The 18148-nt window shown below is 41.1% G+C and overlaps 2 protein-coding genes across 3 annotated transcripts in view; both read right to left on the bottom strand.

Moving 5' to 3' along the window:
- Window positions 1–783: 783 nt before the first annotated feature.
- metrnlb (meteorin like, glial cell differentiation regulator b) lies at window positions 784–14801 on the bottom strand. Its single transcript, XM_079615962.1, has 4 exons — window positions 14565–14801; window positions 8528–8913; window positions 2559–2618; window positions 784–1765 (listed from the first exon to the last, which is right to left on the bottom strand). Exons 1-4 carry the CDS (start codon window positions 14645–14647, stop codon window positions 1452–1454), a joined length of 843 nt encoding a protein of 280 aa, XP_079472088.1. The 5' UTR covers window positions 14648–14801; the 3' UTR covers window positions 784–1451.
- Window positions 14802–16354: 1553 nt separating this feature from the next.
- The window catches only part of b3gntl1 (UDP-GlcNAc:betaGal beta-1,3-N-acetylglucosaminyltransferase-like 1), a 20371-nt gene continuing 18577 nt past the window's right edge, over window positions 16355–18148 (bottom strand). The window contains exons 12-13 of one of the 2 annotated variants that reach the window (XR_013798064.1): window positions 17152–17297; window positions 16523–16881 (exon numbers count right to left, since the gene is read on the bottom strand). Coding sequence is in view for 1 of the 2 variants with exons in the window: in XM_079616485.1 (XP_079472611.1) it covers window positions 17217–17297 (81 nt within the window). In the remaining variant the exon portion in view is untranslated. Of the gene's footprint in view, window positions 17298–18148 lie in introns of both variants that reach the window. The other variant, XM_079616485.1, reaches the window with a different exon arrangement.

Raw genomic sequence — 18148 nt, 5'->3', positions numbered from 1 at the left:
AACCTAGAACAGCAACTTTAGGGAGGAGATCTGTCCATCTGGAACCACTGTAGATCTCGTTCCCCTCTCAGAAACCTGCGCGCGCGCGCGCGCGCACGCACGCACACACACACACACACACACACACACACACACACACACACACACACACACACACACACACACACACACACACACACACACACACACACACACACACACACACACACACACACACACACACACACACACACACACACACACACACACACACACACACACACACACACACACACACACACACACACACACACACACACACACACACACACACACACACACACACACACACACACACACACACACACACACACACACACACACACACACACACACACACACACACACACACACACACACACACACACACACACACACACACACACACACACACACACACACACACACACACACACACACACACACACACACACACACACACCTCGATTCACCCCGAAAACAACAAATAAACAAGAAATCATATTCTGCATTAACAAAATTACAAAATTAAATTGTGACAATTATCGTCTCATGACAATAAAGACAAATATCCCCAATTTTTATAACAAAAATATGAATACATTATAATTATTATTTAGTACTGCAAATATATGTATAAATATTTCACTATTTAAATACTGTATTTTTTAAAAATATTATTATTGTTATAGCCTAATAATAATAATTGTAAAATAATATATACTAAAAAATAATTATAATAACAACAATTAAATTTTTTTTTTTAGATGTTAAGTGAAATATTTATACATAATTGCAGTACTGAAAATAACAAATTGCAAATTAATCAAAATAAAACATAATTTAAAAAAGTTAAACATCTGGATGCAATGCAGTAATGAGAATTTTGTGCGGGAAATGTGTTTGTAAAATAAACAGCCTAAATATAATTTTCTAATTTATTTCGGAAACACTTTACAATAAAGTTCATTAACATGAACTAAGAATGAACACTACTTCTACAGCATTTATTAATCTTAAATTTACTAATACGTTATTAAAATCAAAGTGCGTTCAATGTTAGTTCATGTTAATGAATACATCAACTAATGTTAACTATTGAATCTTATTGTAAAGTGTTACCGTTATTTCTATTGATTTTGGGGTGAAGTGTGACATGAACATGAAGTGTGTGTTTCTCTCAGTCAGTGTCTGTGGCAGGGGTGTATTTATAAATAATTGCAGTACAGAACATAATAAATGACAAATGAATCTAAATAAAACATTACAAAAGTCAAACATCCGGATGCAATGCAGTACTGAGAATGTGTTGTGTAAAATAAACAGTCGAAATATGATTTCTATTGATTCTGGGATGAAATGTTTCCACGAACATGTTTCCCTGATCTTGCAGTGTGTGTGTGTGTGTGTGTGTGTGTGTGTGTGTGTGTGTGTCAGTCGGTGTGTATGTGGCAGGGGTTAGTTCCCGCGTGGAGAGCGGAGCGGTACAGTGTGAGGAAGTGTGTGTAACGCGGAGCACATGTGACCCAGGGCTCCCCGAAGCGCAGGTGTCCTGTGAAGAGGAACTCGTCGTGTCCCGCGCGCGGATCACAGCGCACCGGCATCTTCACTCGCCCCGTCCAGCGCCCGCGCCCCGACACAAACACACCGCTCTTCTGGCGATACACACGACTCAGCCACAGCAGCGCAGACACCTGCCCTTCATCATCATCATCCTCCTCCACGTGATGAATCCTGCCGCGCACCGCTGACACACACACACACACACACACACACACACACACACACACACACACACACACACACAGCATTAACTACGCTCTACACAATGTTTTTATCATCTGAAACATGCACAACTTATTTTCTAAAGTGGCTTGTATTATGCATTTAACCCTTGTTTGGGGCCTCAAGAGAACCCAGGCAACAAATTTTTTATTATATATACTGTATATAATTTGTTTGTTTTTTTGTTTTTACAAATGTAATTTTACTCAGTTTATTAATGTTTTTACTCCACATTTGTGCAGTTTTTGGAGGATTTATTATATTTTTTAAATGTACCTGTATATAAAAAGATGTAAAAAAAAATGTAAATCGGTTTTTATATTTAAAATATATATTTTATGTCAAATTCAATTTATGATGAATGTTAAAAATGTCCAGTTTTTAAAATGTAAAAAAAAAAAAAAAAAAATCATGGTTATTTGAACGTTAAGTGAACATTCCATTTCATCATTCTGCATACATTGTTGGAATGATACTTTAGAATGTTCTCTGAACATTCCGAAACAAAACGTTAGATGAACATCCTACTAAAATGTTTCAGAAAAAAAAAATTATGCTCCATGAATGATGCATGAATAATGTTTTTGTGCTTATGTTTTGAGAACCTTATTAAATATATTAACGTTTCTATTAACGTTACTGGAAGAATGTTTGTTCATAATCAGAATATCAAGTTAATTTCTGCTGCATTAGTCTTATGTTCTGGAAAGTGCGGTACAATCTAAGGAGTGTAAATATGATAAATATGTTCTTACCGAAGTCGCTGGTGCAGAGCGCCATGAGCAGCTGGTCATCAGTGCAGGGTCTGCATGCCACTGAAACACACACACACACCTTACATTAGTGTGACACACACTTCCCCCTCAGACACGTCTGGACTGCGCTGCGTCACACACACACTCCAGCTGTGTGACCTCTGACCTTTGCCCTCTGACCCCGTCTAGATAGTGTTATCATCATTATAATGATCAGACCCGAGGGTCTCGGCTGAGTTTAAACCGCAGTAAAGCTCGATAACACACAGGGCTGTGACACAAACAGGTGTGTGTTTAAATAGCTTTTAAGCTTGAGTTGTAAATAATACAAACATTCAAATATATATATATATATATATAATAATAATTCATCCTTCATTGTGCAAATGATTCCTCAAAACAAATGGTTATTTTTCGGTTTTATATTTAGAACTGTAAAATTACTTTTATGTTCTATTTATAAACCTTCAATTTTTAATATAAAACTTCAGAACGTTCAGCGAACCAAAACGATTCCTCAAAACAAATGCATAAAAAAAACCCATAATATTTTAGTAACATTATTATTTTATAACATTTTCAATGTTTTAAAGATGCACAGTTTAACGTTACAATAGCATTAATGTGGTTTAATATTTTCAAAATGACTATATAATTTTTTACAAAACTGTTGCAACAGGCCGTCATATTTCGAGCAATTGAGTCAGATGTTCAGATGACTCACATCTGATGACTCAAACGAATCAGGAGTGAATCAAACTAGCTGCATGTTGTCACCAAGACAATATGATATGACAGAGAAACGTTGTCTATTCATCGTCACACTCAATTAACACTCACACTCGGAGTATCATGTAAATGTAAAACACAAAAGCATTTGTGAAAGTAAATGTAAGTGTGATTCGTCGTTAACACATAAAAGCACACTCAGACACACTCGCTTTAGATCTTGAACGGCTCTTTCAACACGTCCTCCCCCACACACACATCACACTGACCTCAGATCAGCTGTTCAGGGGAACCAGACGAGCATTACACAACACTTACAGAAACACACAACCTTCCTCGAATCACAGTTCGCCTCACATTCGGCTAGTTTGTTGGAAACAGTAATGTTCTTCAAAGGTTTTATTTTTACAATGATTAAAAAAAAAAAAAGTTTTATTTACAGGTATTTTACATTATTTCTGATAATGACTTGTACACTGGTGTGACTTATCTTTGTTATTTGCGTGTGACTTTCCAGCTAACAGGTATAGAATGTTTTGCTAAAGTTCTGAAAACATTATCTGAACATTCCAAAAGCCCAGTGTGTCGGTTACACGAACATTCCAAAAGCCCAGTGTGTCGGTTACACGAACATTCCAAAAGCCCAGAGTGTCGGTTACACGAACATTCCAAAAGCCCAGTGTGTTGGTTACACGAACATTCCAAAAGCCCAGTGTGTCGGTTACACGAACATTCCAAAAGCCCAGTGTGTCGGTTACACGAACATTCCAAAAGCCCAGAGTGTCGGTTACACGAACATTCCAAAAGCCCAGTGTGTCGGTTACACGAACATTCCAAAAGCCCAGTGTGTCGGTTACACGAACATTCCAAAAGCCCAGTGTCGGTTACACGAACATTCCAAAAGCCCAGTGTGTCGGTTACACAAACATTCCAAAAGCCCAGTGTGTCGGTTACACAAACATTCCAAAAGCCCAGAGTGTCGGTTACACGTCACGAACATTCCAAAAGCCCAGTGTGTCGGTTACACGTCACGAACATTCCAAAAGCCCAGTGTGTCGGTTACACGAACATTCCAAAAGCCCAGTGTGTCGGTTACACAAACATTCCAAAAGCCCAGTGTGTCGGGGTACACAAACATTCCAAAAGCCCAGTGTGTCGTTACACGAACATTCCAAAAGCCCAGTGTGTCGTTACACGAACATTCCAAAAGCCCATTGTGTCGGTTACACGAACATTCCAAAAGCCCAGTGTGTCGGTTACACGAACATTCCAAAAGCCCAGTGTGTCGGTTACACGAACATTCCAAAAGCCCAGTGTGTCGGTTACACGAACATTCCAAAAGCCCAGTGTGTCGGTTACACGAACATTCCAAAAGCCCAGTGTGTCGGTTACACGAACATTCCAAAAGCCCAGTGTGTCGGTTACACGAACATTCCAAAAGCCCAGTGTGTCGGTTACACGAACATTCCAAAAGCCCAGTGTGTCGGTTACACGAACATTCCAAAAGCCCAGTGTCGGTTACACGAACATTCCAAAAGCCCAGTGTGTCGGTTACACGAACATTACAAATTCCATTTAGCAAACATCATGGGAATGTTAACCTGCGCTTTTGAAGCTTCGCCTAATGTTAGTATTTGCTAATAACAAATAAACTTCTTGAGTCTCTCCATCTTTGTCTGACTCCGGTTTGAACAAACATTTTCTCTGTGTGTGTGTGTGTGTGTGTGTGAGGTAAAAGGACACGAGCTCTTGTAGCTCCGCCCCCTGTGCCGGGAGCAGCAGCTCATTTGCATTTAAAGGGACAGACACAAAACGGTGTGTTTTTGCTCACCCTCAAAAAGTGACAACTTTAACATGCTATATAAAAATATCTGTGGGGTATTTTGAGCGGAAACTTCACACACACTCTGGGGACATCAGAGACTTATTTTAGATCTTGTAAAAAGGGCATTATACCAGCCCTTTAAAGATAACCAATTTTTTTTTTTTTTTTTATGAAAATATTTAAATTTGTTCACTGCAAATCTGACAAAAGTGAGATTTGAGTCATATTGTAAGTCATACAGATTTGACCGCTTTATGGTATTTTTTGCCCTTTTGGAGCTTGAGCATGTATAAATCAGGGTCAACTTTCATTGCTTTAAGATATTACACACACACACACACACACACACGTGTGTGTGTGAGTGAGACCAGCAGGTGAGGAGCTCAGGACACCTTAGGACTTACATGTTTATAAAGTCAAACCCTCTGGGAAGGTTGAGCGGGAAACAGGGAAAGAGAGGGGAGGGGGAAGGGAACCGGAGGAAAGATTCTGGACGGAACACCGGGTAGCTGCGCAGCTAACACAAATATGTTTCGCTAACGTTCCCATTTAGTTAAGAAAACATTGTTTATGAATGTTCATGAACTTTCTTGAAAGTTAAGGGAACATTCCATTTGGAACATTATTAGAATTTTTGAAACAAGTAGTAACATTTTTACGTTTTCAGAACATCATTCAAGACTTTAAACGAACATTCTATTAATGGAAGAACGTTTGAGAGAACATTCTGAGAACATTCCCTATATGTGGAGAAGAGGCGGATGGAATATTTCGATATTTGAGTATTCAGACTGATCCTCTACAGACAGCTGTGTGTGAACGGAATGATATTATTATAAGTCCCTCTTGAAAGCACTGCGCTCCTCGCTCCTGCACAGCAGCTTTGATGCGAGTGGACAGTGATTGACAGCACTACAGGCTGCTTGACCCCACACACCTCTGGATTACACTGTTTATTATCTTCTGTCCGGCTGAACATGGGGCGTCGGGGGGGCGATGGGTCTGTCTGTGGGCTTCAGGTTTTACAGGCTCATTTTACCACCTCTCTAAACCAGTCTTTCATGTGAATCACGGCCATTTGACAGTGTTGTTATTCGACCGCCAACTCTCTCTCTCTCACTCTCTCTCTCTCACTCTCTCACTAGTATATTTTTGAAATATCAAGATCACAGAACTAAGTACACTAATTACGTAGCTGTTCTTTGCATCATGAATACAAAAGCACCTCACAAAAAATGCAAATATAGATTCAGTTCTTATGTTTCAATCTATGAATCAGTGCAAACTCTGATCCAAATATTAATTTGCATCCTAACTAGTTACAAATATGTGCAAAATCCAGTGTTTTTATTGTTATAACAAGCTATTTGTCATTTTTTATTATTATATTATATATGATATTATACAATTAATCATTGTCATTAGAACGCCATTCTAAAGCTTGGAAGAGCCAGGACATTTTTTAAATAAAACTCAGATTGTTTTCGTCTGAAAGGAGAATATCATGTACACCTAGGATAGTCTCAGCCTCAGACGTCACGCCCACGGAACAATGGCTAAACGTCTGATGCATATGGTACACTTAACTGGAAACACTTCAGCAATGTCGAAGTCGTCATCTGATTGGTTGAATTTTATCGGATTTCCGGGGGGTGCGAGTGTCGCGTTTATTTTCGCTCCGCCGGGAAACAAAGCGCAGACGTGTGATTGCGGAAGAACAACTGTTGTGTTTACATGAGTGACAATGAGCTTTTATCAAGATCAGCTAAACGTACAGTAGGATTCTCAAAAGTATGCGAGGTTCACGGCATAGACTCTTTAAGAGATGTGCAGGAGTTTTGTTTCAGGCACTTAGTGGAGAGAAAAAGAGATATTTTAGCCTGTTTGCCGACGGGATTTGGGAAGAGTACTATTTTCCAAGCCTGGCTGACCCGTTGTCAGCATTTAGAAGGATTCCCAGCAGATCCAATTTTACTATTTGTGTGTCCCCTCCTATCTATATTATGGAAGATCAAGTGAAGTGCCTAACTGCGAAGGGGATATCAGCCGCGTTTGCGGGCAAACATGAAACAACAGACGCTGACATCGCAGCTGGCCGATTCAGTATTGTGTTATATTGTGGTAATGCAGACGCCATTGTTGTTATACGTGCACGAACAGATCAATGACTTACTGCTTGTTTTCTTCTCCTTCTTTGATTTTCTATGCTGACTGACTTGTTGCACGCCGGTCTGTTGTTGTGGGGACATTTCCACGCCCCGAAACGTGACGCTGAACGAAACGAACTGTAATTGGTTGTTTGACATGTCGGTCAAACGGCCTTATGGGCGGGCCTTGGCCAAAGAAAGCTGCTATGAATTCCAGACCTTCAGCCGTCAGTCTGAAGGTCTGGCTACGCGAGACTACACCTAGGATGACTTCAGGGTGAGTCAATTATGGGCTAATTTTCATTTTTGGGTGAACTATCCCTTTAACGGATAATGCCCCGGCAGAAAATGACCAGGACCTTTTCCATTTTTCATTTTATATATATATATACTGAATATAGTATTTTGGATTACACACTGCATCGTGTTGTGTTTTAGGATTAAAGCAAATGTCTGGTAACTTAAAGTGATAGTTCACTTTGAAATTAAATGTTGGTATGTTTTAGCTTACCTGAAGTGCATCCAAGATGTAGGTGTCTTTGTCTCCGCAGTAGTTTCAATTTTTGATATTTTTAAGTCAAACCGTTCTTGTCTGTCAGTCATATAATGCAGGTGTATAGGCACTGTCTCCAAAAGCATGCAGAGAAAAGTCCAAATTAAACAATTCCCCATCGTAAGTGCACATTGATGGCCTAAGACACGAAACAAGCGGTTTGTGTGATAAAACGAACAGTATTTATATCGTTTTTATCTCTTTTACACAACCACGTCCATCTGATCTGTTTACACCGGATTTCTTCCCCGGAAACTAATCTAACCGCCTTCGATTGGACGTTGCATTTTTAAACTCAGCAGAAACGCGTGTGATTGGCTGTACGGCTCAACGTATGCCTTTGATTGACCTGAACAATGAAGCGAGTAGTGTGTCAAGATAGAAGGCTTACAAATTGGGAAGAAGTGAAAACTCAACACTCCCGGATGAGTTCGCGCGAGCTTAGGCCATCAATGTGCACTTACTTTTCTCTGCATGCTTTTGGAGACAGTGCCTATAGACCTGCATTATATGACTGACAGACAAGAATGGTTTGACCTAAAAATATCAAAATTGAAACTATTGCGGAGACAAAGACACCGACATCTTGGAGGCACTTCAGGTAAGCTAAAACATACCAAAGTTTTATTTCAAAGTGAACTATCCCTTTAAGGGATAATGTCCCGGCAGAACCTTTTCCGTTGTTCTCCAGATTGTGCGGATGTGTGAGCTGTACCTGCCGGCGAGTGGGGCCAGTCTCCTGGCGTCTGCGCGGGGATCAGCTGATACTGGAAGGCGGTGACCCTGCGGTTGATGTCCCGGCGCGCCGACGCCTCCACGAACAGCGCCCCCTCCTGGAGGCCGAAGCAGCGCACGACCCCGGCGGCCTGCTCTTCCTCCGACAGCAGCGGCCGCAGCTCGCCGGCCCGCTCCAGGAACAGCGCGGCCCCGCGCGAGTCCCTCCGCGGCTTCAGGCAGACGAGCAGGCGTGTGGAGGACGGCAGGTTGGGGCGCAGGTTCACGATCACGGCTCCTGTGGGATAGAGCCACTCCAGAGAGCCTTCGGCACAGCGCAGGTACACCTGCTCCACGTCCCGCGCGTGAGACTCGTGCGTCAGTCCGCTGAGGACACATAACACGAGAGTTTACAGCTTCTCAGACACACAACACACCAGTTTACAGCTTCTCAGACACACAACACACCAGTTTACAGCTTCTCAGACACACAACACACCAGTTAACAGCTTCTCAGACACACAACACGAGAGTTTACAGCTTCTCAGACACACAACACGAGAGTTTACAGCTTCTCAGACACACAACACACCAGTTTACAGCTTCTCAGACACACAACACACCAGTTTACAGCTTCTCAGACACACAACACACCAGTTTACAGCTTCTCAGACACACAACACACCAGTTTACAGCTTCTCAGACACACAACACGAGAGTTACAGCTTCTCAGACACACAACACACCAGTTTACAGCTTCTTAACTAAACACTCGCCAACCCTTCTGTGTTCCTCTACAATGTTAGGCCCTGTTTACACCTGGAGCCCTATTTTAAGGATCAAACCGCATGGTCTAAAGCGTACGTTAAGTCTGCGCAATATATCGAATTTATCGAAATATCGCAAATGTATATATCGCAATATCCATATCGCAACAGCTTGCAATAAATGGGGTCATGAACAAAAGACAAAGGTTTTTTTAGCTTTAATAAGTATCAGGATATATTTAATTCATACAGTGAAAACTAAGCAATGTTTTATTTTTATATTTTATGATTCAGTATCTTTTATTAAATAACCCTAATGTAGGATAACCTGTGGTTTACACTGATGATAAAATAACACTTCTTATGCTACAGTAAAACACTGATGTTCACTTTCAGAAGTTATAAGGATGTTTTCTTGTCATAAAAAGAATGTGAAACATATGTAGGTTATATCATTTTAAATATATTTTAAAGATAATTTAAAGGTATAGCGGAGGATTTTCTTTTTCCGGGTGGGTAGCCTATACTATTGGTCCACCTAAGTGTCAATCATTCTGGTGATATGTTTACGTAAGGCCGTTCACACCATAGACATCATATAGATAGACGCCCTATCGACCGCTACCGCTACTAGCGCGGTCGAGCCGTGGGGCCGCCATCTTAAACCGGTCACCCGCTCCACTCAGTGTAATCTGTATGGCAGGAGCAATGAGCTGTCAGCGCATTTAATTAATCATACCTCACTGAAGACCGAACTGATTTTCACGCGGGGTTTTTTTCTGCAAATGTCATTCATGTAGCTATGATACAGGACACATGGTTCGGCATATTTTAATATTCATAGTAGGCTTAACAGTAATATAATATTCTGATATAAGATATAAAGTGACCAGACGTCCAAAAGCAAAATATGTGATGTAGGATATAAGGTATTTTATAAATCACACACTATAAATATGATAAAGAAGCAGAAACAGATAGTTGCAGTAAAGTAAGATATTTTAATAAGTTGAAGAAACAATAATGATTTGTGACGCACACACACACACACACACACTCTCTCTCTCTCTCTCTCTCTCTCTCTCTCTCTCACACACACACACACACTCGATTTGTGCATCGCCATCATGTGTGTATTAACGTTACACAGGTAACGTTATTACATTGCTTCCTGATATCACGTGCGCAAACACAAATAACCTATATTTATATATGCTTATACTACAGGGCCGTTGAATGCTTGTATCTGATAACCGTGAAGCTCTTGTAATTATTACTTTACCCAACCTCTCCATGCCGAGTGATGCAGTAAACACAGCCTAGCTAACGTTAGCTGGCTACGATTTCAGTACAGTAATATCAAAGATCCTTGCTCCTTCTCAATTATCTGGTAATATTCTATTCACAAAATACAACCAAACGTACGGTAATGTTAAAATTTACTTGTGAAAAGTAATCCCGGGCCCTATTTGCGCTGGTCCGCCTATTAGAACAGGAAAATGCTCCACAGTGCTCTGGAATCTAACTGCTGCTAAGCAACGAAACTAGGAGGACGACCGGTTTAAGATGGCGGCCGTATTTCTCAGTGCCCAGCGGCCAATAGGGCATCTAGTCTCTATATAATATCTATGGTTCACACGCTGGCGTGCGCTAAAAGCACAGGTTGGGCTTCCCACTGATGCCGCAGTCGCGAAGATTCTACTCGACAGGTAAAGTTTGTCATGCTATTTGGAAAATTCCATTTAAAATCACTGCTAGTAAAAGTTAATGTAAGCGTTAGCAAATAGTGTTGCGCATGTGCATTTTTTAAAAAATTGGAGAGGGCGGGTCTTTTCTAAAATTAGGAAAGATCCTCCGCTATACCTTTAAGTTTATTTTACACACTTTAAGCATTATCGTATCGCATATCGAATATCGCATTATTTAAGGAGTTATCGCATATCGCATTTTTCTTCAATTTCGCACAGCCCTAGCGTACGTAATAAGCAGAGTGTACGCACATTACTAACACACTGTTTAAATAAATAAAAAAATATTGCGCTTGTTGGTCAATGGCGCAGTCTACAGTTCCTCAAAATATCAACACTCCAACATTGCGCCTGAACACACACCTGGTTTTCAGACCAGCAGCCCATGGGCGCACAGGCATTTGATATTTAAACAACGCGGCGCAGGACGTGAAACTGATAACTGTGTGGGGCTGAAACTAGTAAAACACTTGCGTCACGCTTGGTGTATGATAGGGTCCATTGAGTTCAGATGCTTTTGGTCGATTGGATCACAAGTGGACGACACTAAATACAGGTGTAAACTGTGTCTGAAACTTTTTAAGCTTGTCCACTTTCGACCAGGTCCAGAGGGAGTTGAAAACACATTGCAACCGGATTGCTTTCGTAGTGTAAACACTCATGTGATCGAATGTGTTCAAACAGCCACAAAAGACCGTCTAGATAAATAAACCAGATTAACTATACGTCACAGCTTATTATTATACAATTTGGATTTCATACATTCATTTCTTATTCAAACTAAATCCTGTCATTCAGCATCTCCTCCCTTCCTCTTTCATCCTCATCACTAAAGAACATCAAAATAATGTAGGATGCTGGAAGTCTTTTCTGTTAACCAAATGCTTTTTAATCTTCGCTATTGCTTCAATGCAAATGAACAAGTGCGCCGTTATTTTTTACGTAGTGACGTGTGTGTTCAAGTAAACCAGATATGCGCAGATTCTGCACAATAAGCTGTATTTAATATATCATGATGACTCGAGAGTATTTGCGCTAAACCTGCGCAGATTTGGCTTACAGGAACTTCCCAGCAAAGTGAGTAAACGTAGCAAGTAACAAAATTGACAAACCCAAACTGGCTCATGATTTGTCCGCATTACTCGCCACAGGTGACTTTTACCCGCATTTGGCGCGTGTTAAGTTCAAACCCTGTGTGTAAATTGCGTGAGCTTATTTCATCCATTAGATAGAACGATCTGAAAAATACACATTTACCCGTCCACCCTCCCCTCGAAGACATCAGGACAGAAGTGGCGGAAAGTGGACAAAAGACACGGATTAAAACACCAGCTGTAAATGTGTTTATCTCGTCTACTTGTGATCTGATCGACCAGTACGCATCTTAACACCAGGAGTAAACAGGGCCTTCGTTGTGTCTGGCTTCTCGTTTGTCAAATGACACTAAATCTCAGGCTTTGACAAATTGGGATTCATGTCCACCCATGACCTCCTCCTCATCCCCAAGAGCTTTCAGAAACACGAGGAGAGGTCGGATGTCGAAACTGTGGGATTTTAAGTCAACCTGAAGTCTCTGAAAAAGCGTATGGTAGGAGACGATGGGTAATGTGCACATGAAAGATATCACAAGCTGTCATCCAGATGGGACATTTTACATTTTCCCCGCCACAGCGCTTTCAAGTGGTTGTGGTCGGCATATATAGGGATGATTACAGTGTTTGTGTCAGTGTTTTCAGTGACTGGAGGCTTGGAGATTGATTTACACTCTACACCTGGTCAACAGCAAGATTATGACCTCAAAAACACCTTTAAAAAGCAGGATTCAATGTCCCATCCATTGAGTTTATCCAAACGCAAGTGTCTAAACAACGATTGGCTGATTCTAAAACACAGATTAATGGTTTTCCTGTATTTCCACCAAATACGGAGGGTTTGGATCAACATGAGGGCGAGTAAATGATGTAACTGCACATCTACAGCTGGGGTTCATGACACTGGCATTATAATTAAACTGACGGGGTTTGGTTTCTACAGGAATCAGCGCCAAATGTCCTCCAGAGAAAAAGAGCAGAGTCCCACACACACATGACCCCGAAATTCATCTGGCTTGCTTTTAATTAACGTTATTAAATCATTTTCTGGAGCCCATTAAGTCGCAGAGCGCATAATAGAGGCCAGATTCACGCGCGGTCTGATTCAAAGAGTTAAATGAAGGAGTTGAAAGGAAAGGAAAAGTGCGAGTCAGCTACTAAACCAGAGAGAGAGAGAGAGAGAGAGAGAGAGAGAGAGAGAGAGAGAGAGAGAGAGAGAGAGAGAGAGAGAGAGAGAGAGAGAGAGAGAGAGAGAGAGAGAGAGAGAGAGAGAGAGAGAATTTGAATATCATAAATTACAAGTTTTAAAACAGTGCCCAGTCAATTAACACACTGTTAAACAAGAATCAGAACAGAAAAGGCTAAATTATCTTAAGATGAATGCAAAATGCAGGTTGTCATCACTAATATTAAAGCCCCCTTATGGCACCAAATCAAATAAAAAGAAACAAGATAAAACAATTCTAGATTTCACTGAATTGAGAAACGCTGCCTCTAAATTATAACTTTTGTTTCGTTCAATGTTGTTTCCTAGTATTATAAATTGCCATTTTTGCTCGGCCTAGATACAAAAGTTCAAAAGTTGACACCGAAATCTCTGTCTCTGAACGCATTTAAAGCCATAAATAAAAACTATTTGAAAAAAAAAGGAAAAAAAGGAAAAAAGAAAAGAAAAAAGAAAAGGTGTCACCAAAACAAACAAATAAATTATGTAAAACAATAAACAAAGACTTTAGTTTTTAACATTGCATAAATGCATGGAACAGTTTCTCTCTGCCAACAACTTGATAATTTTAGCGCTGATCAGATTCATTCTGGTGAACCGATACATTCGGACGGATCTTTTACAATCTGCGAACACTTTCAAATAGTTCAAACACCGCCGTTTAGATTCTCTGGTGGGTAGATTCTGTATCAGATGCGATTTTATGATTCATACATGTTAACCACTCCACAATTTTAACCCCAAACAAAGTTATAATCCAAGCGAGTAAGTAACAATTCACGCACAAAATCCGAATCGTTTCTGGTTTATAAGAATGATTCGCGAATCAGATCGTGTCCGCGCATGTCCAGTGTAGGGCATGTCCGGACCTTCCCCATCACATCTCACAGTTTCATCATTTAAACATATTATACACAAGTCTTAACGGTTATATTACTAGTTTTAAAATGTAAAAACGCTCTGCCTGCACACATTTCTAAAACAAAAGAGATAAAGTCGACTAAAATGAAATAAATTGTTGCAATACTAAACGAGTCACGCGTAAATGCATGACAAAATAAGACTTGCTTTTAAGGAGCAATTTATTTTGTACGCAGTTTCTCTCTCTGGACAGAAATAAAGATAACATTTTATTGCAACATTTTTTTTCTTTCTTATATTACAACATTATAAAGTTATAAAGCGTTGCACGAGTGTAAAGGCTCACCTTCCTGTCCAGTTGCACTGGTCGCTGGAGTATTGAGCACATCCACACAGGACTAGAGCTGACAGAAGAATGAATAAAAACATCCTTCAAAAACCCAAGAATCTGCTTCAGTCTGTAGAAGAACACAGTCACCGCCGCTCTGGGTCATTACAACACTACATGACCGGATCCGGATCAGACATCAGAGATGAGTTACTGAGGCGCTCATGATCGCGAGTCTGAAGCCCACACACACTGACAGAGTCCAGCAGAAACTTTCACTCTCATTCGAACTCCGCCCCGCCCACAAACACAAGCCACGCCTCTAAACCACGCCCCGTATGCATGAGCCACGCCCCTTCTGCACGAGCGCCGCGACGATACAATCGCCCATAGTATTCCAGACGTATTATGATTAAGCCTCAAAATTGTACTTTTTAAGCTATTTTAGTGTTAGTAGCATAGTAGCGAACAAATACCATATTTTAAGCACCTTAAAGACACCTCTGAGTCCCATTATCTTTATTGAATTTGACAGTGATATCGGATAGTCTGCTGACATTCATGGTATTTGCAGTGGCGAACCCTATGAATATTAAGCTCCAAAGTATGATATACTCATTTACAGATTCGCTTCGCCATTCGGTAGAGCAGCAGGTTCGGGTGTGTGTGTGTGTGTGTGTAACTCATGCGCGTGTCTTGAGGAGGCTGTGGTTATTCTGGGCTCAATAAACACTGGTATCAGATGCTGCTGAGTCGCGCGCGGCTATTACGCAGCACGCGCCTCGTGTGTGTGTGTGTGTGTGTTTGTAGGCTATGTATAACAAATCTTATATCTTTTTTTAACACATTGTGACTAAATATTATTAACAAAAACATAGTAATATATAAATTAGTATATTAAAAAAATTAAAGGTAATTTGGAAGAATAAAGTAAGACAAATCGCACTAAATCAGTAGAAATATAATCTCAGGAGTTTCAGTATTTTATGAGCCCTGTTTATATGGGATGGTGTGTGTGTGTGTGTGTTACAGATCAGATGTGTAATGACTGGTGCTGAGCTCTGACCCTCCACCTACACGCCATCCTAAACATTTACAGGCCATGACCTCTGTCCTGATCCCTCACACACACACCTACAGCACGCTCCATTACCTGACTGACACACACACACACACACACACACACACACACACACACACACACTCCATTAACTGACACACACACACACACACACACACACACTCCATTAACTGACACTGACACACACACACACACACACACACACACACACACACACACACACACACACACACACACACACACACACACACACACACACACACACCATTAACTGACACACACACACACTCCATTAACTGACACACACACACACACACACACACACACACACACACACACTCCATTAACTGACACACACACACACACTCCATTAACTGACACACACACACACACACACACACACACACACACACACACACACACACACACACACACACACACCCTCTCAAACAAACATACACACACACACACTCTCTCTCTCTCACACACACACACACACACACACACACACACAGGAACGTGGCCGCTGACCTCAGATAATGTCCTAATGGAACACACACATTCCAGTGTCTCTCACACACAAGGCAAAATGAACGACTGTTGAGAGGAAAACAGATAAAACTCACCAGAGCGGTCAGAGACTGTCATCAATTATTACGGTTTGCTGTTGTCAGAAAGTGATAAGCTAACACACACACACACACACACACACACACACACACACACTAAAATCTAAAAATACATATTTAATATCAGGGAGATTTTAAATAAAACAGCATCATACTGGAACAGTAGTAAAAAAATATATAAATAGAATTTAATAAAATATAAATATCAGATATCAAAGAGTTGCCTTGGCAACTAACTAAAATAAAAAGAAACAAGACTTGTTCATGTCTTCACGTTGCCTGTTTATCTGCATTATTTGCAACTCACTCTTTCCTTCTATCTTTAATAATGTCTTTAACACACACTAATGTCCAGCTCACTCGACAGGCAAGAGGACCTGATTGAGAGCAGGAAAATAATTCACCCTGAGCGCGGCGCCGCTCGGGAACGATGGAGGAGTCCAGTGACGCGGGGCATCAGGAATGCACACAGACACCTGTGTGTGTTTGAGTCGAGGTGCGAGAGCGATGTGAGAGGTTTCTCAAGCCGGGAACTCTGGGAAGGAGCGCAGGAACCAGTTCCCAGATTACCGGGATTTTTCATCGTCTCCATTAGCTCAGTGTGAAACCATTGATGTTTTCCAGCCTACAACCCCAAATCATGTAAGCAATCTGCTAGAAAATGCATAATGCTAGCAACGTTAAAACATGCTAGAAACATATTAGCATTGTGTCATATTATGCTAGCCATGTGATTAAAAAAATTTAAATGTTGACTTGACGAATCTGAATGTTTTAAAATAAAGTGTAAAGTTGGTCCTGATGAGCCTCTCCAGTTTCACACTGAGCTAGTGATGTTTTCCAGCCTCTACCGTCAAACCTTTACAGAAAAGGGTTTCGCATTCTTAGATCTTACGACATTATTCAGTCGCTTCATTAGTCCGTCACTCGTTTGCCGGTCTGACATCTGGATCTCAGTCTTCAGTTGAAGTGGTAGTAATGGATTCCCTCTGTGAGCTGCAGCGACAGCAGGTTTTCCTCCAGGACTCCGTGTGTCATATCCTACACACACACACACACACACACACACACACACAGTAAATAAAGTAAATTCACAAATATTGGGCAGCCTACTACGTTAATAATTTATGTATTGGTGTTAATTTAGCTTAGCATCATTAGCTTAGCATGCTAACATCAGATAATGTGGTAATTCTGTAGCATGTAGAGCGTATCAAATCAGTCACAAGCCACGTTTACCATTACAGATTTGCGCAAGATAGAGCGATTGTGTGTGTGTGTGTGTGTGTGTGTGTGTGATAATATCTGATCCCGCTGGAGGTTCATTAGCGGGAAACACCGATGATGATTGAGATTAATACGAGCCTCACGGTCATTTAGACCAGAGCATGTGTGTGTGTTTCAGAGAGAAGTACTTTCCTGTGCGCTATAAAAGAGTGTGTTTTCAGTCAAATTAAGGTCTGAGACACAGACAGACACACACACACCTGACGCACGCACACACGCACGCACGCACGCACGCACGCACGCACGCACTCACACTCACTCTCACACTCACTCTCACACTCACTCTCACACTCACTCTCACTCTCACACTCACTCTCACTCTCACACTCACTCTCACACTCACTCTCACACTCACTCTCACACTCACACTCACTCTCACTCTCACACTCACTCTCACTCTCACACTCACTCTCACACTCTAACACTCACTCTCACACTCACTCTCTCACACTCACTCTCACTCTCACACTCTCTCACTCTCACACTCACACTCACTCTCACACTCACTCTCACTCTCACTCACTCACTCTCACTCTCACTCTCACTCTCACTCTCACACTCACACTCACTCTCACACTCACTCTCACACTCACTCTCACACTCAC

The sequence above is a fragment of the Phoxinus phoxinus genome, assembly GCF_949152265.1.
Source record: "Phoxinus phoxinus genome assembly, chromosome: 6".
NCBI classification, from domain to species: Eukaryota; Metazoa; Chordata; class Actinopteri; order Cypriniformes; family Leuciscidae; genus Phoxinus; species Phoxinus phoxinus.
Note: the sequence above shows the minus strand (reverse complement) of the source record. Positions and strands in the feature narration are given on the sequence as shown.